This window comes from Falco naumanni, chromosome 3 (assembly GCF_017639655.2).
Source record: "Falco naumanni isolate bFalNau1 chromosome 3, bFalNau1.pat, whole genome shotgun sequence".
NCBI lineage: Eukaryota > Metazoa > Chordata > Aves > Falconiformes > Falconidae > Falco > Falco naumanni.
Window position 1 is genome coordinate 61,683,104 of NC_054056.1, and position 23,436 is coordinate 61,706,539.

At 41.1% G+C, this 23,436-nt stretch overlaps 1 protein-coding gene and 1 long non-coding RNA gene across 12 annotated transcripts in view; one reads left to right on the plus strand and one right to left on the minus strand.

Annotated features, from left to right (window-relative positions):
• PTPRM (protein tyrosine phosphatase receptor type M) overlaps window positions 1–16,074 on the minus strand; it is a 479,902-nt gene extending 463,828 nt beyond the window's left edge. For all 11 annotated transcript variants that reach the window (XM_040587165.1, XM_040587163.1, XM_040587160.1 and 8 more), the window contains exon 1: window positions 15,650–16,074. In XM_040587165.1, the coding sequence (XP_040443099.1) occupies window positions 15,650–15,722 (73 nt within the window). In that variant the 5' untranslated portion in view covers window positions 15,723–16,074. The remainder of the gene's footprint in view (window positions 1–15,649) is intronic.
• A 175-nt stretch (window positions 16,075–16,249) lies between these two features.
• Window positions 16,250–17,390, plus strand: LOC121084998. Its single transcript, XR_005826921.1, has 2 exons — window positions 16,250–16,433; window positions 16,730–17,390. It is a non-coding gene; the product is annotated as an uncharacterized LOC121084998 (long non-coding RNA).
• The last annotated feature ends 6,046 nt before the right edge of the window (window positions 17,391–23,436 follow it).

Sequence of the window (23,436 nt, forward strand, 5' to 3'; positions counted from 1 at the left end):
AAAGAGAATATAAAAAATCAAAATGCTGCCATTTGAAGACATTGAGATCCGTATTCCATTCTCCATGTCCAGGAATAGTGTAACAACACGTTCAAGCATAGAAGTTCTCCCAGAGCAATTAACAGGCCACTTTATTTGTTTACATCAGTAGTTGCAGTTGAAAAGGAAGCTGTATACACAGTACTAGCACCCCTGAAAGATACAAAGCATGACTCAATGCTGTTTTCTGTTGTACTACCTCCAGTAAAAGACACTTGAACTTCACAGTGATGTGAAATAATGCTGACCCTTCTAGTTTGATCTGCCTATTTTCTATGGGAACCTGGTCTCTGGTACAAATAGAGCACAAAGAAAACAACCATAGGAATGCTACCGATGTTAGTTACCACTTCTCATCCTAAGGGAAAAAACAAAACCAAACAAACCCCACAAATAAACCAATCAAGGCCAGACTAAGAAAATTACCAAGACTATCTGACAAAAATCTGAGTAGAAAGACATACTTCATAAAGTACTTTTTAAGCAGAGCCTAGAGATGGAGGAAAAGATAGCAAGTGGGCATCTGCCTGGTCAGCCTACAAACCAGCATCAGCACAACGGGACAGCAAGACAACCAGTTTCCTGGGTAAGATCCACCAGTGCTTTACCTGACAGAAGGGTGCGGTGGTGCTGCGAGGGTGTGTGTGAAGTCCTTTCTTACAAGGGGCTAGAGCTCTCAGGATGGGCACACAAGTCATTCACTTGCCTTTTTAAACACATATATAGCATATTACTTTAGTCCCTCCCAGGACATCAGGTTAGGCCTTTAAGGTTTACAACATTAGTTCAGCCTTTCTAACAAAGTATGTGGCTCCATGACCTGCATTATTCTCTTCTGCAGAAGAAGTAGCCTGAGTCAGTACAGTCATTACATTCCTAGCCACGCCTCTGAAAGCGTGCAAAAAGCACCTAAGTTCTGCCATTCCTGAATCCCAAAATTATTTAATCATAACATCATTTGTTACCAAAAGGCAGACTTTTGTATTTTTTGTGAGTTTCAGCATGATTTCTCCCCGTTAGTGTAAGTTTAGAATGTAGTGCTATTAAGCTTTGGTCTCAAGATATACTTCGTTTGAATATGTAAATGCTGGAATTTTTTTTTTGTAAAATGTACAAAAGCTATTCACCTACCAAAATACTTCCTTAAGTATGATAGTCAAATTTGGGAGCTACACAGAAACCTCGTAACAAACACAGGCTTCTACAGACACACCTGAAGACAATTAGCTCTTAGCAATGACTTTTGGCTGCTCTATTAGCAGTAACATAATAGTGTGCAAGTTGAGAGAACCAATGTACACAGAACAGAACGATGCAGATGCCTCTGAATTTTCTCTCTCAGGACAATGATTTTTTTACTAATATACTCTATAAAATACATTACTAAATTTGATGCAGAAACAGAAAAAGGTTTTTAAAAATATAAGATGATGTGACACAAGCTGTATATCCTAGTATTTTCATTTATTATACATGCATTTCAAATGGCAGTCATTTACAATGGTAAAAAGCAAAGCCATTAAAGTAGATACAGGGCCCTGATAGCTCCAGGTGTAAAATAAGAATAGTTTCTCACAACAGCTTAAGAGTGCTGCTGTATACAAAGTGTGAAGAGTAAAACTTGATACCATTGCAATTCTATCTTGTGGATACATAGGAAAACGTAGAGAGTAGCTATGAATATTTTCTCTTAAAGAAAATTAATTACCATGGGTGCAATATTCCTGTAGCAAAGGCACAGTAGTTCACAGCCATCTTCCACACCACCATAAAAACTTACTGCAAGTGATGTCAAAATCCATTAAGTTCCCCTTTGTTTGTTTATTACCGATCCACCGCTGGAGGCAACCAGCTCCATCTCCAACCAGGCTGCATTAGCAGGCAGACTCCAGTGCAAAGTCAGAGTGGGGAGCATGAACCACCTCTGCAAATAATCTCAGTTGACCCAGCTAGATTTGCACAGAAAAAGATGAAGAGCGCTTGTGAAATCTAACAGCACAGCTGAGCAATGAAGGGGGTATCCTCCATCTCTAGGTGGGTAGCAAACATCTTTAGAAATAAAAATCTAACTGTAGTGATTTGTTGAAGAGTTCATCTACCTGAACTCTTTACAGGAATACACCTCTACTAATTACCCTGTTATACAACTGCAGCCATTTTAAAGCTCTTGCACAATTTCAACAATTCCCACATAGCTGAACCTCCACACAGTGTATATACACAAGATCAGAGTAACCCTTTTATTTTCCGAGTCCTGGCCTCACCTCAGCTAAACACAGAATATTACTGCTTTCAGATAATGGAGACCCTGCTTGGAAATCTTCGACTGCTCTTAAAGTCACCCTGCTTTTCAGACCTCTGATTCTGTTGATACTGTAGAAGGCAGCAAAAGAAATGAGTTGCAGTCTCATACAGCTCTGAAGAAAAGACGCCAGTAAAACTTGTTCCTGTCATTAAAGAGAGGAGACAGAACCCAACCAGTATTCAGCTTCCCAAAGCTCTGTGATCTAATTCTACACAAAAGGCTTAATAAGGTTTAGACTCATAATACAATTAGTAATTTAGCTCACAAATTAGACTATCTATTAACACTCCAGCAGACACATCAGCCATATGAGGATTAAGAAGGAATCTTCTGCTCTCAATATGGAGTAAGAACTTGAATGCTTTAATAGACCACTCCAGCTTCTGCACAGAAGAATCTATATTGCACTGTACAGAATGATGTAAGCACAGCTAGTAAACTGCTCATATATTGAACTTTCATCAATAAGAACCAGTTTAATAATCCGCACAGAAAGTACAGAGTGGCAACCTTCAAGTTTATCTTAAAGCAGAATTTTAACTAGTAAAAATATGTACTGATAGCACAGAATACACTGTATATGCATTTATAGTCATTAGAAGCACACATAAAAACATGGGCCAAAATTAACATGTCAGCATAGACAAACCACAGGTTACCCCAAGGTATGGACATTACATAATATTTAACGGCAGGTAAAAAAAAAAAAAAAAAAAAACACAAACCAAACAAACTGTTTGCTAAATCTTTGCATACAGCATTTATTCTTTATATATTAAGAAAGGAAGCAGACATGTAATACAAGATTCTGCATCCCCTCTTCCCCATAAACAGCACTCCAAAGATTTAGAAATGGGCTGACAGGTGTACTACTTTAAGGCATGTATCCACACAGAAAAAAATATTCCAGATGAATTTTCAAATGCAGGCTGAGTAGGCAAAGACTACTCTACTCATTACCAAGGAACAAGAATTTAATTTGGTGTGTGTGCAAAAGATGCTATTCTGACTCCCAGAATGCTATAGGTGTAACTACATTTCTACAAAATGCTGAAATTGGTGTGTTCACACTGACTTAGGTTAACACCTGATTTACTTGCAATTATTGTGTTAATAGAGGCTTTTTGTAATTACTTTCACAGTACGCCCAAAACTGACCATATTCATCTTTAGGGTTTGAGCTTGTGTTTATATAAATAGTGCCAATATTACTACTTCTTTTTTAGCTTGAAAAACAAACAAGAAATCTTCATCAGTTTACTTCACACTCAAGTAAAAAACATTCACACCCAAATAATATTATGAATAATGTCCATCTGGTCTGATCTAGATGTGGCCACAGTATCTCACTCTCCACCAGCACTGCCTGCTGTTGCTACCAAATCTTCAGTGTGAATGCACCCACCGAGTCTCAAACTTCACTTGCTTATAGTAGTCACTCCTAAGCACGTGCTTTGCTGGCATGTGTATTAGCCCATGCATGGGACCATTTGGATTTTATTTATCTTTGGGGGTGGGGAGGGCAAAAATCTTAACTTGTTAGGAATAATACTCAGACAGTCAGAAACTGTATCTCCAAGCTTCTATTACAGACTGCCCAGAGGCTCTAGGGATTTCTCAAAAGATAGATACGTAGATCTCCACACTGGAAGGGCAACAGAGTGGCCCGTGACACCACAGGTTATTCCTAATGAGAGCTACCATCCTCCAGTCTCAGCTCTCTCCTCACCTCAGTCACAGCTGCCCAAGGGACGGAGGTGGCAGAGGAAGGCACTATGGATTTGCAATTTGTGGAACGTGGTGATCAGGTGCGGACACATGAACTGGGAAAAGGTGGTGGAGAGAGAACAAGAGGTGGCAGGTATATTCTTAAAGGTGGTCTGGCAGTTAACAGCTTTGTTAAATATGTATGTTATTCACAGTGGAATAGATGATACTAAAATGCAATTTTAGACGGAACTGAAAATAGGTAAGAACCCTCTCTCTTCCTCTGGACAAAATTTGAGCGTACACAGCTTTGGCAGATTACTGTAATTGGCCAATTCTTTCTGTTATTGCTAGACCACTGTGGAGAGTCAAAGCACTGAAATCACGTCAATGGGACAGCTGATGAATGTCACGTATTTGCTCAATGCCAGTTTCAAGCATACAGGTCTGATTTTTTCCCAGTTCTGCTCCCAAATGTCCAGAAATACACATACATACATTCTGGCACACAAACTAGAATTAATTTTTCACTGTTGCAAATCTAGCATAGCACCCTGCAGTTTATGAAGACTAACAGAGTGAGTTCTGGAAAAATGCAGTTTCTCACTCACAGTTGCAAAACTCCTGTGACCTACCCACTACAAGCACTGATTTGAACCAAACAAGGCTGCCAGATACCACTTCACGGAGGCAGATTTACTGTGGCCCAATTCAGGAAGCCCCAAATTTATATCCATTTTGAAACTGAGATCTTCAAAAATATATACAGTTTTCATTACAGAGTCTTAGAGTCTGGGCTACGCATCAGAAACTGACTCCATGTTTTGCAATGAACACAACAGAACTGACAGGCAAGCAATAACTTTCAAAATACAAACTTCCATGTTGCAGCCTAAACTGCAACCCATCACATGCAACTACGACTTTTGAAGTGGTTCCTGACTGATGCCAGAATGAGTCCACAGCTGCTTTCTATTTCCATTCGTTACTGACTCATAAAGGTATCTTCCAAAATAAGAATTTAGACTTCCAAAAACTGTATCTGTTACCCTGTAGAAATCAAGGGAATGAATTTCAAAAGCAGCAGACAACGCATGCACGATTTATGCTCCCTAATTCCCCTTGAAGCAACCTTGGCAACACAGGTAGACCAAGCCCAGACAGTCTTTATCTGAATTTCTCAGTCTGAACATAGGCAATACTTAAGGCTTCACCTCTACTCCCAATCAAATTTATTGTCTGCACTTCAAGACTCCAAGTCCACTGTATGACAAAGGAAGGTACCGGTGAAAAAGGCTGAAGTGCACCTTCAGCCATGGATCTGCCAGTGAATCAACCCACAAGCACAGCAGTATGTTTGTCTATGGTTGAAAATAGAGCAGAATTAGTAAGGTATATCATTCTAAAGGAGTTATTTCTATGTCATTTCCCTGTATGGATAATCTTACGCTAGATACGGGGTTATAACCTGAAGAGCATTTTACAGCTTTTAATGTTCACATCTTTTTGTGGTCATGTAAAGTGGGTAACGTTTAACTCCCCAATATTCAGGATGCAAAGAAGTAACAGATTCTAGTGGACAAACTGACTTTCTGCTAAGCAACTGTACATGTAAAGAACCAGCTCTGAAGTTTCTGCAAGACTTGTTTAAAACCTCAGATCCACGTATGTTGTTGCTGCATGGCTGCTGCAGAAGTCCGTTCTTTATTTGTCAAGAGTGTATTCCAATTTGTCCAGGGTTCCCTGGCCCTATGCAATTTCAATGCATTTTTGCTCTAAAGGGCGTGTGCTTGTCTCAAACACTTTTAAATAAATAAAATGCTCAAACCTCAGTGTTTTCCAAATCCCCAAATGAAAATGCTAGGCTAATTCACATATACACCTTACTAGGCTAGATTTATGTAGGCAATTCTAATGACAGTTCTTAACGTAAAAATAAATAAAGCACACCTCATGAACTTCAATCCATGTGCTTTGCTGTCACTATAAACAGAAGGTAGTAATGGCAATATACAGGGTTTGCATTTTCAACCTGTAAGGTTTTAAATAAATATTAACTTTAATTGTATTTTGGTTTTGTTGGTTTTCTGTGACAGCCACAGACCTAACCCTAAAAGGTTGCTTTCATATTTAAAGTTGCTTGCAAAGGTTTTATGCCAAGCTAGAACTGAACTCAGATGATGTTTCTCAGACACAGTAAAGAAGGCATCAACAGCATGGTGTCTTAAAATTATTACTGGGACAACAATTTATCTTACATAACTGATAAATTACTTCAGTAACAGCTGTCTCTGCACAAGTTAAAAAGAAAAACAGTTGAAGTGATGTGTTATGTAAAGAGCCTATATTAAAGTGTTGAATGCAGTGCTTTGTAAAATAATCTTCATCTACTCTGCAGAATTCAGAAAAGGTACCATTAAAGGAAAAAAAAGGCTGTAGCAATTCTCAGTCATTAACATAAGAACTACTCCACTGAGTACTATGGTTCCCGGAAACGTCCACAACTGTCTCTATATCCTAAACATCTGACAGTATTTAAGCACATTGTTGAATTTCTAGGGAAAACTGAAATTACAGGTCGTGACAAGTGACTGCTGTACATTTTCTCTAAATATGGGGGGTTGGGGGAATTTTGAACAGTCACCTGCCTTTCCCCGCCGCTGCCCCCCCGGCCCCAAATGGAAACTTAGCAGATTTTTCAACCATGGGGAAAAAAACAACAACAACCACCAAACCTCTACTGGTCCAAACTAAAGAAATCCCCATAAAAAGAACAGAAAAGCCTGGCTATGAAGATCCTCAGCCACATCACAGTCAAATGCCACAGCACAGACTTAAACCTGGGTCTCCCACACCTATTGTAGGAGTTCTGATCACTAAGCAACTGACTATTACAACAGCAGTTATAATATATATCTGTCTTTTTCATGCTGTGCTCCAGTGGTATGATTCATGTTAGGCTATGTCATCTGAACATGGAACCAGAAAAATCTCCAGGCTCAGAAACTTCCACTGAGAGAAAATAATTTCCTAGTTAAGATTATATGACACATCTTAAAACAGTTAAGTAAAAGAGATCTTACACTATCAAAACAGTAATAACTTCCAAAAATTGTAATAATCAGAGGACTGTTCATCCTGAATTATACTGATCAACAGAAACATCACAGCAATTACAACAGATTATATCTAGCCCCGTGCAGATACACAAACGGTGTCAAGCCTTCAAACAAACACATTTCCTCTCAAGTTTCTAACAGGCCTATGAGCACACACTGAATAGGCTGCAGAGTTGTGAGGAAACACTGGACTTCTCACAGTGATTTTATTTACTAGAAGGAAGGAAAAGGGAATAGGTAATAATGAAATTTTTCTTTTCAAACAAAACAAATATACAAATCACATAAGACCACAGCACAAATACACCAAACTAAACAAAAACAAACAAACAGTTATGTTTGATCTGGGGCCTAACATAACGAGGTGGCAATTGACTTTTGTATTTGTTTTCAGTTGTTAACTGAACTGTTTATTAAAACAGTAAAAAGCCATGAAGTGAAAATAGCAGAAGTGAGGTGAAAGGGAGCTTGTATGCACAGAAGACAATGTGAAACCCTTTAGAAATCCTAATCTCAGCCTCTGCTTGAGACATAACTTGGTAATACTATTTTAAAAAAAAAAAAAAATGGAGATCCTTTTTCTCTACATACCCTCAGAAACTATGTAGACTTTGTAACCAAAGCTTGAAGATGTGCATGTAGATGACCATTTTTTGGTTATACATTACTGTATCAGCCATAGTGCAATTACTAAGCATCAGCTTCCAAAATAAGGAATTGTTTGACCTTAGAAGAAAAATGCCAAGGGGGGAATAAAGCCCCCTTGCAACCACCTCTGCTGTGAGGAAACCACAAAAAATGCAACAGTCTTCTGAAAGGTAATAATTCATCAACTCTTTAAAGACACAGACATACAAACTAGTGCAGAGATTACAAGCATATACAGAAGTACAGAAGCGCACGTCATGGATGGAAATTATTTCTTCAGCGTAGTCTGTATTCACCAGAAAAAGAAATGTGAAAAGCCCCTCTATTCATTTACCTTTAAGAACAATTCCATTACAAAAACCTGAAGACATTAGTGGTCCACTATCCATCTACCTGGAAGTGCACAGGAACTCCTGTAACATCGTCCTCAATCTTATGTTAGAATCTTGTCAGCACAACTCAACAGTTCTTTCATCTAATCAGCCTACCTTTATGCACTACAGAACTACAACAAAAGGGCCACAGACAAAAGTATTCTATTCAGTATATTACTTTAAAAAATACAGATTCTAAACAATGTTTGATTTCTGAGTTAAGGATAAAAGAGGTAATAGAAGTCAAGATAACAAAACACAATCTTTCTGAGAAACTTCCCCAAAATAACTGTGCCATAAACCTCAAAAGAAAAAAAAAAAAAAGCTCCCAAAGAAAAAAAAAAAACAAAAAACCAACCAAACCAAACCAACAAAACCCCTGCTCTAATACAGGCATGTGATGCTCTATTTCATTCTCCTAGAAGATGAAAAGCTGAAGTGATGAAAGAGGTAATTAGCCATTAGTTATTCCACAGCAAAAACATATTTCTTGTGATTAACAAAACAGTGCTGTAAGAGATATTTGTAATAGCTTAACAATGAAGAAGATTTTATTAAAATAAGGTGGGGGGAGGCAGGAAAGCCAATCTACCCCTCCAAAGGCTCTACTGTAACCAAAACATTCTGCTTTCTAAATCATGGCAGATTACATGGGGGGTGGTGGTGGGGGGGTGGTGTGTGATACAAATGACACACGCACACTTAGAAGCAAAATGTTGGGTTTACACTGTTCCACAGGAAAAAAATTAAAGACTCTTTAACATCATTACACTTAATCATATGTGTAAAGAGAATCAACTACTGCTATGTAAAGCTGTCAGAAGACCGATTTGAGCCTTGAATATATTATTAACGACAAACGTGTTCAAGAATAAGAAAATGTGAATAATTATAAATCCATTTCTGTTTCCCAGATGTAATTTAGCTGCCTTTAGGACTTCAGCTTTTTTTCTACAACTTACTCTCTTCCAGTAAGGTTCACCTCTTACACTCTTATGGAAAACGTTATCCCTTCCTTCCCACCTTTACCCCCACACACCCCAATTCTAACCTGGTTTCAGAACTCCCTCCTGTGTAATACTGCCGTGGATTTGTCTGAACAAACGTGGTCATTACTTTGTTTTACTACCATTGCTCCTTACATGGCAAAGGGTCACTGTGGAATCAGACACTTCAGGCTGAGACACTGGTTTCTTATTCCTTGCAGCTACTGAGCATGAGTATGTGTTAGACGCATAAATACACCTTTATTTTTACTGTTACTACTCAGAAATCCTGGCAGAAAAATGCCTTTCCTTCATTTTTAAAGCATATGTGAGGACTTATCCTCTGCATCTCCTCATAACATTAATGGAAGTCACATGGCTTAAAAACCAGCACGACACTTTATTCCAAAAGCAGTATAGAATTCCACTGACAGCAACATAATTTCTGAAAATGAATGGAACAGAAAGCTTTTTAATAGGTTGTGAGAAGACATACACAACACTTAAGCTTTTCTTTAAGACAAGGATCAATATAACCTTATCAGATTTCTATAGCAATAGCCCTTGCATTTAAACCACTAAGACAGCACTGACAATTTCTTTGTGATTTCATGTGTTTTATTATGTATTTTTGTTATATTAGAGCATTCATTCATCCTTCTGTTGAATACTAATACTGAAATCAGCCTTTTTACAAGTAATTAAAAGTTAATTTGTGTTATAATCAAACTGGTGCAAACAAGCCACCAATAGACTAAAATACTCTAGGTCACAAAACTCCATCATAGATTTTCACACCTCCCCAGCTCCAAATACACCTACATTCTCATAAAGCCCAGTCTACAGCCCTTCCTCTTTCTACACTTAGAGAAGTGGATTTAGAGATGCAGCTACACCTAGTGATCAGCAGCAGATCACAGCAGGCAAAACTCACTAAGACTAAAAAATCAGAGAGAAGTATGTGAACATAGCGGGATGAATGAAATCACACTGTAAAATTTGCTAGATTTTTTTTTCCTCCTGAACACATGACCACATGCTCCAAATTGGTTTTGGTTTCTTGAAATCCTTTTTAATACATTGGTAACATTACAGATTAAATCAGAAATACAGATCCGAAGTTATGAGCAAAATCAAACTAAATAAAGAGGACTGTAATTTTTTCCTAAATAAGTTGTGCAGATAATTGAGCTACATGCACACACCAACAGAGCAATTTATTCCTGGGAAATTTTTCAGAACTACTTCTTTACACCAAAGTCATAAATGTGAGAGGAAAGGTATTCATAAATGTATGTCATTTTCTGGGGAAACATCTTTAAAACTTAGTGATGTAGCTACCTCAAATACGTGTTTGACAGTAATACTAACGAGGTTTATATACAAGAGATTTCCCTCTCAAATGGCATTTCCTTTAGCATAAAGCTGCCACATGGGAAATACAGGATCAGTTCACAGGTCCTGATCACACATCACTGGACTTTGTTCTATGAAGTCTACACCTATTATCTTCCTCTAGCTGAATGTAATGATGCAAATAGAACCAATTGTCTCAGCAGTAACATGTAAAACTGACCTGGCCACCGGCAGCTAGGCTGTTTGACACATTTGCTGACCATCTCAGTGTATGAGTGAGCACACATGAAAAATAAACCGTCTGCACATTTCTTCAGGTCAGACTCAAATGACATTACTGAGATGGAGTTCAGAAGCTTACTCGCTCCATCCTAACATGTTTTGTGATTTGCCTGAGGATTTGGTCTCTCTAGCTGTCAATCTAGCAACTTCTGCAAGCACTAAATATGTTATTTTTTCATAAATTATATGCTGCTGTATTGTTTCAGGACACTGTGATTTGTTTTCTACATGGATTCTGACAACTGCTAAATCGTGAGACCAAATAAACATCACAAGATTTTTTCCCCAGCGTTATTACATCCTTGTAATATTTTGTAGGATTTATTTTTAACTTCTGATGATGTTCTATTACTTAGTTTTGACACCAGAACAAGATCAGAGTAGCTAAATAAAATACATTTTAAAAAGTAACCCACATACCCACCACACAGTTTCTTTTTTGACAAACTGTGCCACTTCTAAAGCCCCAACACTCATTTTGACCTAAAGTACTCTGATGTACATCCCAGTTTACAGGGGAACACAAGCTTTATTTCATCTTACTGTCAAAATTTTTAAAAAAGGGGGGAAAAAAAAAAAGGAAAAAAAAGACAGACATATTTAGAAGCCAATTATTCAAAATGCTTCCATTAATTTCCTGGACTGTTTTAAACATAAATAGTCTTAGGTGTAAAACACAAATCAAGTCATTCACCTATTCACCTAACAGCTGTAATAGCAGCAGCAAAAATCTGTGACAGCAGGAAGTTTAGTTTGAGCGTCTTGCCCCACAACTCTCACTATTTAACAAAGCCAAGTCCATGCTATGAACTTGAACTGGAATAGTTTTGTTGATGAGCTGACAACTGTGTCAGCCGCTAATAAAGCTGCACTTTCACTAGCATATGTTACTTCCCCTAGGAAGTGCAGGAATACAGACTTGATGGATGGGTGGAGAGGAAGGAAAGCAGCTGGAATAAGCAATGTGAGCAAAAGCAGAATTTGTTAAAATGAGATATAACCACAGTTAGAGCTCTTTGCTGGTAAAGTGATCAGAATAGCTATTAAAGTCTTCCAAACAGAGATCCTGAATACTCTGAGAATCTCTTTAAACCCAGTTAATTATACCAGAAACTTTTTATTTTCTGTACATTGCTCCGATTGCCAGGAGCTTCATTTCAGCTGTGACAGGGCCCGTGAAGACTTAACCTATATTCTTTCCTTTTGTTTTCCCTCTGCAGTCACCAAATATCAATATCATCACAGTAAGTTTGAACTTCAGCATGTCAAACTTCTTTCTTGCATCTGTTTTTGGAAAATGTGATTCTTGTTTTTGGAGAGCTTACATCTGAAAATGAAGTAGATTAATATAAGGCACAACAACCATTCAGAATGCAAGTTTTTGTATTTTTAATCCATGAAATATCTTGAGGGCTACTATTTGCTATGTAAAACTTTTACTAGTCACTAGGAAAAGTAATTTTCAATTTTTGTACAGCACTTTGCGTCCCGTTCTCCTCATGATTGCTACTAGTCCTGGTGCAGAGTTCATTATGAATGGCCTCCTACAAGCACTTTTAGTCAGTCCATCTGACTCATCCCTTCTCAGAGAAAAACTAAAACTTTTAAATTCAGTACCATAAAAAGAGTGTGTTAATACACAACCGTGATGCCTTCCACAGCAATAGACAACATAAAAGCATAATAATAGCCCTCTCTTGGTCAGATTCAGGTTATAAGCAAGAAGCACCAATTTCAGAATTCAGGCTGTGTGTAAATTTACATCTATCTGAACACGATGCCTTGATAAAAACAGTTTCTGAGTTCTATGACACATCTCCTTGCCTTCAATTTCAGCTCCCTATTCTGGTACCTGACAGAACTCATCTCATCTAGACCCTTCATTTTATATAAGGCCTAATATTTAGGCTTACAATGTCCCTTCTAACTTTCCACATCTGTATGTTTGACCTAAATCCCTTACAGCAGTGGATTGCTTTCACTAGCCTAAATAATCTGCCAAGGAGATAGAATAAGGAACACGGTGGAGTCAGGTGGCATTTTGTATGACAGGGACACCATGTTTCAGGAACTTTCGCAATATTAGTATTGCCTTCACAATAACATTTATGTTAAAATTACAAACAAAACCAGCTAAATTAGGTGTGTTACAGTTTCTCAGACAGAAACTAAAAAAAAAAAAAAAACAACAAAACAAACCCAAACCCAAACCTACTCTTACAGAAAGACCTCAGTTACTTTTAAAAACTTAAGCAGCATTATCTATTTAAGAAAATGTTTTCAGTAACATCTCTTGAATGCAAATTCTTGAGACCATTTGCTTCTTGAACTGATGAATCCAGAATTTTAAACTATTTAGTTAAGGACTCAGAGAAAATCCCATTGTTATTAACTGTTAAGCTGCTTTCAAAAGATTGAAAGCTTCCAGGCCTTAAAAAGCCAAGATCTGATCTTTCAGTAAGATTATTTTCTAAATAAGAAACTCAGATGAAACAATAGCCGAATATAACATTAGAACCTATCTCTGTAAAACAAATCAGTAGTTTTAGAAAACGGTAAAAATAAAAAGGGAACTAGTAATGCCAAAGATTACTTAACTCACCCATTGCTATTCTTTCCTTAGAACATATGTGGAATTAGTTTTGTTTCTTTTTTCATTGTTTGTTTTTAAACTTTTTATAGGTTAGTCACATAACGCCTGTCTGCACCAAGAGACAGGTATTACAAAAGAGAACTACCCAACTCAAGGACAGATTTTCCTGTAATTTAATTTCTATGACACTGATGCATCAAGCTTTTAACAAAAGCAACAGCAATTTTTTTCCCCCAAGCAAAAATTACTCCCAGGCACGCACTTCAAATGGTAAAGTACAAAAATGTAAATTTAATCAGTTTTGTTTCCAGTGCCAAGAATACGTATTGGGAAAAAAAAAAAAAAAAAGTCTGTACTTGCATCTTTACAAATAATCTTTACATTCAATATTTAACATACACATATATGCACACATGGGGAGAAAGTGGGCCAGATTCTGCATCCTGTGACATCCTTTGCAATCTCACTGAAGTAAATTGCAGCCTCTGTTTTTCAGTAATTCAGAAGGGTTAGAATCACACCTTTTTAATAACTGTATGCACAAGTCATATGTGACTTGTTTGCCATTTATATCATAATACTTTCCACAGCGTGAGGCAATAGATTTTTATCTGTTGTATTCATTTCTAACACTAATGTGGGTTTGTTCTTCAGCAACATGAACAGGACTTAAATGCTGACCCGAGTATAGTATCAGCATATCGCACACACAAGTCATTTAATATCCAGGAGGAGAAGAGTTGCCGCAGCTTAACTTTAAACAAGACAGTTCACACAGGTCAGCAATGAGTTACGGATTTATCTTAATAAAGCAAGAGCTCTCACTGAAGTCTGGACCCTAGACTTCCAATATTAATGAGTTATAGGGCTAATATACATGAGTTCAGTTCCATAATTCACTACAGAGCATAGCTTCATCCTAACATGAGTGTTTAAAAAAAGATTTCATCGTTGTTATAGATCACCTCTGTACAAAACATTTTTCTGCTGAGGGATCCTCTGTCTCATCTGCAGTAAAAACGCTGGAGAGAAATTAGAGGAAATGCAGCTGCATGTACAAAAGGTCCCTGGAACCTAACATAAAGCCATCATTTTTGAATTTTTTAAAAAGCTTTTAAACAGACCACTGATTCCTAGCCATCAAACTTGGTTTAGCTGCAGTGCTGCATAGAAGCAACATGTAACCTACAAAATGTAAACTATTGTGCAGCCTGAGCAACAAGGAAAGTCAAAAGTATCGCTTCCCACCAGATCAAAGCACACTTCACATGAACTGAAGACCAGATGTCTTCAATTTAACGTGCTTTTCAGTTGCACTAACTTCATGTTAGGAACAAAATAAACAAACAAAAAATCTGGTTACTCTTTGCAGGGAAGCACACAGAGCTATTTCACAATCCAAATTTCTGTCTAAAATCACGGGTTTCTTCAACATATAAATAGGCCAGGGGAGCAGGCAGAGGACCACCGGAGACCAAGCTAGCCATCAGCAGCTCCAGGACTCGGGCGAACAGAAGAGAGCTGCTGAGGGAGCGCTTCGCCGGGCTCCTGGCTGGATGCGCATCCTGACACCCGCAGATGCGGGCGGCCTCTGCCCTGCCCGCCGAGGTGACCGTTTCGGGGGCTGCTGGAAACCAGGGGCCAGGGCTTTATCTCCGGTTCTGCCGCCGCTTCGCAGCCGCACCGGCGGGCAGCGCGAACCGCGGGGAGCTGCGGGGGGAGCGGGGCGAGGCAGGCGGAGCGGCAGGGCGCCCGCCGCGGAGCGCCCCAAGTTCTCCCCGCTCCGTCTCCGGGCGGAGCGGCGGAGGCGAGGGCGGCGGCGGCAGGCGGCGGCGCACCTTGCCCTACGGCTCCTGCGCCGGGGCAGCGGGAAACTTTCGGGAAGTCGGCGGCGGACAAACGCCGGAGAGAGCCCGAGTCCCGCCCGTCCCTCCAGCCCTGCCCTCGGGCCGCCCGAGCCCCGCCAGCCTCCCCCCCTCCCCTCGGCGCCCGTGCCGTCGGGGCACAGGGGCGCAAAGCTGCGCCCGCCGCCGCCTCCTCCAGACACTTCCCACCCCCGCACCGTACATAGCGGCTCCGAAGTGCGAGCCCTGCCAGGGGGACAGGCAGACAGAAAACACACAGACAAAAAACCCCAAACCCGACCGACTACGGAACGGCAGCGCTCCCCCCTCGCCCCTCCGCCGCCCCGGCCCGCGGGAGGGCTGCCTGGCCCCGGGGCAGGCGAGGCGGCTCCTTACCTGTGAACGTCTGCGCTCCCGCTGCCAGCAAAAGTCCGGCCAAAGTAACCAGGCAAGTTCCAACTTTCTCCATATTTCCACCCCTTCGTGCTCCGGATCCAGCAAAGTGCCAAAGTGTTTGCCAAAGTAGGAGGCGCCCCTCTCGCCCCCCTCCAGTCAGTGAGGCAGCGGAGGGGGGGGAGGGGGGGGGCGGGCTCCCCTCCTTGGTGCCCCGCGGGCTGTTTCCCCCTCCTCGCCCTCTCTCCGCTCCGCAGGGCAGGGCAGGAGGGCTGCCAAGTGCCCGGGGCTCCCGCCTCCGGCCGCGCCGCTGCCCTCGCCCTGGGGGCCCGGCGGACGCCCCACGTCTTCCGCGCCGCTGGCCTCCCCCGCTGCCCGGGGGGGCACGCTTAATCCCGGAGTCTCCTCACCCGGCGCCGCCGTTGGTCCCGGTTTAGCTCGGCTCCCTGACTGACTCGCGGTCCCCCCCGGCAGGCAGGCAGGCTAAAGGGAGCGCCGAACGTCACGCCCAGCCGCCGGCGCCGCCGCTCTCCGCCGCTAGAGGGCGAGGCGGCGCGGGCTCCAGCGGCGGGTGGCCGATGACAGCCTTTCGGTCGCGGCCGCCGCCTGCGGAGCCGAAGCGCTCGAGTCTCCTTCCCGCCCCCCTCCGCCGCCCCGAGAGCGGCTTTGTTTGCAGAGGAGGTGGCTGCGTGCCTGGCGGGACTGTGTCGAAAGATCCCGGACAGTGGGGGAGAGGAGGAGGAACCGGAAAGATAATAATGAAGAAAAATCTCAGTCGAGCGTCTCGGTAACTTTGCCGCGGGCCGGCCCCGGCGAGAGCGGCGGGCGCTGGAGCTGGGGCCGCCGGGGCTCCCTGTCCCGCCGGGACGGGGCCCTGAGGGAGCGGCTGCACCCACCCCACCCCCACCCCCACCGCACCCCGCCGAGCAGCCCGGCCCCGGGGCAGCGGCGTCTCGCGCGCCGCACGCCGGCCCCCGCCGCTCTGGCGCTGCCCCGAGTCACCGGGACGGGGGAGGGTGGATGTGAGAGCGGGGGAAAGCGCCGGCTGCTCGCAGTCGTTTTGTTTTGTTTTGTTTTTTCCAGGCGACCTGGAGCCTGTCGGAAAAACTAGTTCGAGGCCACGACTCGGTCTTCCGCGAAAACCGCGAGCCTAAGAGCTGTGCCCTCACGGCGAAGGCTGATGCTTAGAGGGAATTAAGATGTAAATGGCTTCCTCCGGGCTGCGACGAGCGGCACTGTCTTGTAAAGACATTGCTCCTCATTTCGTGTGCCGCTAATAAAACTTCAGCGCCCTGCCCAGCCCTCAGTCACAGCCGCCCCTCGCCCCTCCGCAGCGTTTCGGGGCGGCTGGGACACACACACACACACACACAGAGGACCTCTGGGGACCCCCTGCCTGGGCCCTCGGCTCCGAGCAGGGTCGCAGCTTTTACTCCTGTGCCTGAAGAACGACGTCCTGAATTGGCAGGGTTAGATAGCGAATTATGGAAGTCAAATCACGTTAAAATGGCAGTTAGTTTTCAATATTTGCAGTCTGCGACTTCTGGCGTGTATCTGTGCATCACGTACGGAATGCAGCTGCTTGACAGTCTTCTTCACGTTGGGACTTTGGCTGCTTGTGCCCAAGACGCTGCAAGGTTGTGTTTGTTGGTTTCCAACCAGTTCTTTCTAAATTGAACTCCTGGAGGTGGAAGTGTTTTTGTTGGCTGTCAATTTCAATGAAAGCTTTCTGTCTATTTCAAAAGCCAATGTGGCCAAACTTGGTGCCTGTTTATTCCCTGTGAGTTACAAATGAAATGGTAAAACCAGGAACCTAGCTAATGCTGCAATTAAGGGTTCGAGCTGGCAACCACAAACACAAGGCATCAGGTTCTAGGTTCTCATTTTTCTCCAGCGCAGGTCCTCTGTTTTCTATACTACTCTTATACACAGTTAGCCGGCTTCACTCTCCTTTCCACTGAAGTCTTAACTCTACCCATCCCCCCCGTGGTAACGTGAGTTACAACGTATTAATGATTTGTGCATCTTTTGTATTATTTTTTTATATAATACATCATCTTCAAAGTTAGACTGTTACCATCAACAGTGATCGCCGAACCGTGCTGTTGTCAGGACACTGCTCTGTTATGGACTTGCTAATGCATTTGTTAAGTGATGCAATCACGAACGGACATGAACTTTTCGGTACGTGGGGGCATGGCAGTTACCTCAAAAGTTAACGCAAGGGGGCAGAACAGCATTAATTGTTGTGTTTTCCTGACGTCAGACTTTTTCTTTTGACTTGTGAACGTTCTCTTCGTTTATTATTTGCTTGGAAATTCCCAGACTTCTCCCCGAAAAAACTTACCTTAATTCGCCAGAGCCTTGGTAACCTAGGGATATCTTGCAATAAAAATACTAAATTTTTCATTTTACAATTTTTTCCTGGTTGCATAATTATGCAAATTTTATGTTCTTTAAAAGCTTCAGTTACAGCTTCTATAAATTAGAAACTGTAGCTATTCTTGAAAGTGCTACCTTTGTAATTACAAAACTGTTAAAAAAACTCAAGGTAAGTTACATTGCTTATGAGACTTCTTACTTACAGTAAATGTAACTTTAAAATTCATCTTCTAGTAGATCTGTCGCTAAAAATCCAGAAATGAACAATTACACCAATGCTTATGCTAATGATGACTTCACTTGAAGTTCACAATATCCAGACACACGTGAAATTGTACCACTGATCAACAAATGTCAATCCCAACAGTGTAGTAAAATATGTTCAGACATACAACCGTAACTCTCAACCCTGTCTGTTACAGGGAATTGAAAACCCCATGCCTGTATCCACAGCTGTCTAGAGTTAGCTTAGTGAAGATGAGATAGAAAGTCACCAAGTTCTGTGGATTACAGAAGAGCCTGTAAGAATGTTTGGTCACAGTTATAGTAGGAGTAAGGCTAAAGTGCATAACCATTCTGCTTTAATTACGGCAAATCTAAGAAACGGTTAAGCTCTAGGGAATAGCTAAACAAGAACAATAGAAAATACAGGTCATGCATGGCTGATTAGGAATTGTTAGCTGTGTTTTGCTGTGTTTTAGTACTGGAGCGTGTATGAAAACAGTCCAGAAACACTACAAAAAAGAACTAGAGCATCAAGAAAACACTAGACAAAACCCACAGGTTCACTAGTGATTTGATTCCAAGGATGCCTTCAAGGGAGTTCATTAAGGGCTAAGCTGTGGCTGGAAAGGGGATTGGAAGCATCTTGGGGAAAAGAAAAAAAAGTACTTTGCTGATGTTTCTTACTGACAGATATTTTGCATCTGTTCTTGAACTGCATCACCTCAAAGAAATACCTGATTACAATTCCCTACATACACACACTTCAGCTTAGGGACATCAAAGATCACAAATACCACAAATATAGCTACTCCTGCTGAAAGGAGTCAAATAATGAGACAGTAGGACATGTGGAATAAGAAGGAAAAAAAATCTGAAAGCTGCCGTAACTATTTCCTAGATTTTAATATACATAAGGAAATGCACATAACCAGCCTTCATTGCAAAGGTTTTGTTTTGTGTTAAATGTGGCATTTATATATATCCCACTGGGGGAAAATTAAACAACCAGATGATATACTACGTGTAGTTACACCATCTATTACACAAACTTCCCTGGCTCAGCTGCCCTCTCCCTGCTGATCATTCTCTTGCACATCCATTTCCAATATTCCAGATCTCTGAGCTGCTTCTGACGAATGATTTTTGAAAATTCCAAACTGATAGACAACTATATTACTGGTTTGAGAGGTCTGAGGTCTTAATACTTACCGTAATGTGGAATGAGAAGTACTTGACCAATGTCAAGGAAAAGTTCTTAGGATAGGCGTACATATATGCCTAACAATTACATATATATTGTGTTTAATTATTTAGTTGTTACCTTTGATTTAAGGCACTACTTATATTCACAGTGCTATTCATTCTATATTACTGGCACAAGAACGAGTAAATATATCTCAAATTCCATAAGACATCAAGGCCACTCTGCATAATCCATAACATGAAGTCACCCTTCCTATAATGATACAAACCAGGAGCACTCTCTTGCTCATGTTACAGCACAAATAGAAAAGCGAACACTTGTATTCAAATGTTGGAAGAAGGCCCAAACAACCTGCCTTTTTTTGACCTGTGACAATGCTGATTAAGTGGCCGAGAATGTGGGCTACACAGCTGTCACCTGATCTTTTGGATCAGTAGCAGATAACAAATCTCTCACAGCTCAAAGCTATTTTTGCACTATAAAGTAGTTGGACAAGAATGATTTTCACTGTCCCACTCCATCTTGTTTTAAAGCTCAGACAGACAAGCTTCATGAATCTTTCAGTGACACTACTGTTTAAATATGACACATCATCTCTGTAGGTCAAGGGAGAATATGCCAAACCTAAAAGTTTTTTTCCCATTTGTTACTCTTTCTTAAATACAGAGCAACATCTTCTTCACCAATGTTCACTGATCTTTGGGTAGCTTTATCTTCTCACCCAGGTTTTTACTGATACTATTCACCTTTTCCATACTGATCTTTTGTAAAAAGCTTCAAAAAGAAAAAAAAAAGTATGCTTATCTATATGCCAGGATTTATTGATTGCATTATACTCAATTATATTTCATACTGTTTAATATATCTGTATCCATAGATGCTGTAAAGGTTTCATTTGTTACTGAAGAGCTATTTCAGTGACAAATGTAGTGTTCTGAATAAATCTTCTAGTGTTTATTCAAAAAGTTAGGTATGCCCCCCCCCCCCTTTTTTTTTTTTATTTGAAGGATAGGGTGAGGATATAGTAGTGTCCTTGAAAGATCATGTCCACCCCATACTCTTGTCTTTCCCTGCCTCTGAGGAACAACAGAGAACTCCCCGGAATCTAAGGTAAATCAAAACCAGCTGCAAAGTTGCTGCATACAAAATGTTCCATCTTCAACAGAGGCTCATCATCTTTCCTGCTTATTGCTGCTGGGGCTTGCTGGCACTGGAATTGATCCCTGGTCATTCATTTGGCACCAAGATGTGCTAATCACAACTGTGGCTGCTCCCTATCAGATATTATCATGTGTAATATGACTGCCTGACTTTTTTTTTTTCTTTTCTTTTTTTGGTACCAATGATTTGTGCAAGCAACGATAACGATCCATTCCATACCAAGGACACCTTCCCTTATTCATTTGGTCACTCCGCAGTTTGGTGGTAATAAAAAACAAAGTCCTTTTTGTTTCCAGCTGTTAAAACCCAACATTTCTTGTAATAGCTGAGGAGATTCTACATGGCTGCTCCTCGTCATGATATTAAACCATAGCTGGGACTTGAGAGAGAAAACACATTAACAGATCTTTGGAAAAAAGTACTTAAAAGGCTAGACAGAAGCAGTCCTTAATCAAAACTTGTTGAAACAGAAGTGAGAAAATGGTTTGAAATATCCAAGGAAAGCAGTGAGGGACCTTTAGGATCTGAATGTCGGGGGGGGGGAACAAAGATGGAGAGCTGGCGCTGTATGGAGATGGTTACTGCTAGTTCAAGCCCAAGAACAAATAGCTGCTTTGTGGAAGAATATCTATTTCATAATCTCACACTTTGCTATAGTAAGATGGATATGACAGAGTGTAGCCTAGGCAGGTAGAAGCTTGTAAACTCAGAAAAAAAAATAACTCTATATGCAATGCTGTCTCATCTGCTGGAAGCAACCTTTTTGATTCCATGATCAACAGCCTCCTCCTACTTGCACGTGTGATTTGTATGGACAAGGAAGAACATGTACCTTGTATCAGGTTGTGTTTGATGCATTTTGATGTCTGCAAGCCAAATCCTGCCTTGTCTTCTGATTGTCAGCATTTTATTAGAAATCTATTGTGTTTAACAATCTACAAAGAGTTAAACCCATTGTGGCTTTTAACGGTACTCTTAGAGATATTTTATTGCTGTATAGTGTATGTGAGAAGGAGGCCTCTTCAAACTTGAACTTTCTGTCAGGGAACAGAAAGGGTCAGCTGTTCCCTAAGGGATGGGGAGCCAGGAGCTGAGTACAGTAACACCTCTCAGCAGGAGAGGGGCAAGGGGTCTGATCCACCAGCCCCAGCAAGGTAAGTAGGACAGGCCAGGAGAGCATGGCCAGAATCAACCAAGTCTCCAGATCTTCAAGCAAGTTCACAGTGATGAGGCAGGAAGACAATCTATGGGTCAGGATTAGGACAATGTTCAGTGATCACCAAGCAGGTCTGCAATAGTAAGACAGGTCCAAGATCAAGCCCAGAAATCAACCCACAGGCTGGGGCCTGGGTCAACCAGTTTTGTGACCAGACACATGGAAACCAGTATCCCTCTAGCATAGCTCCAGCAGAGACTGAAGGCCCCCCCAGGGTGAGATGAAATGGGGCGCCTGGGACAACTGGGCAGAGGGTGTGGGTGGAGGCCCCAGGTGAGGGTGATCAGGGCCATTAAAGCTATATTATAATATACTACATAAGTACAGTAGTAACTGTAATAAATAATAAGTACAGTAATAACTGCACTCAGAGCCATCTTGCTTTCCACCTTTCATCTTCAAGTATATTACAGGGCTTTTAATATTTTTTCTAGCTTCCCATATCTTGTAAAGTATCCTCACTGTTCTTCTTTTACTACTTAGTTCTTAACTTCTATCAAAATGTGTACATCCTTAGCTGGGTCTCTGCCAACACCATCAGGAGGTACATGCAGAAGATGAGAGCAAAATAGTTCAAATACATAATACTGTTAAACAAACACCTACTTGTGCCGACTGAGAGTGTATAACCTTCAGATCTGTGTATGGCTGAATAGAATTGGTCAGGATCAGAAAGAAACAGAAAACCAGGATTGTTCAAATGCAAATACTTGCAAATATTCATATATTCAGTCTTCAAAGTCTGTACAAATACAGACTGCAATATCATCTTTGTCACTCATTGCTTTGATCTTGTCATTCATCTGGGTTAACATCCTTTTCTATTACAAATTTAGGCTTAATTTCATTGTCTTCAAAGTTCTGTACTGTCCTACCTCTCCCTACTCATTTGAACTTCAAGTTGCTATTCTTTATGTTCAGTGCTTCTGTAATCAACCGTGTCAAGGAGTGAGACCAGAAGAATCAAAATTTAGGAGATAAACACTGTGAAGTAAGCTAACTTCTCAGTCTTCCAAGACAGAGTAATTGTTCCAAAATAAATTAACATTAATTACACAATAGAAAGAACATACATGGAGTTATACCAGTAAAGCTATAGCTTTATACCTGTTCTTCTAAAAATATTCTAGTCCATCCCTCTCCATAAGTAAACACTTTCACAAAGTGGGTTTCTCTGCAGGCTCCCATCAGATGAAACATTCCCTTTAGCAGTAATCCCTAGAAATACTTGACAAAAGTTTGTTTTTCAGATGTCTTCATATAAGGCAGAGGACTGAAACCAACAACTGGAATAGTGATGTCTGATGCCATCAGTGCTAACGTTGACTGATCACATCTACGAGAGCCCTTCAGATGGTGTCTCCAGTTAGAATATAATTCTGACATCTTGGGCTCATTCCACCAAAAATGCCAAAAGCAAAAGCAATGCCAGAAGCAAAAGCCAACCGAAAAGCCATATTCAGTTCAAATATAAGGTCAGTTTTCTGTCTGCCTGTAGACTTCTTTTGCATTTCTTTGCCCACATGTAGTTCTTATTTTTTTTCCAACAGCTCTGAATTAGCATCATGTAATAGTAGCTCTGCCTTGGCATAAGGTTAAATT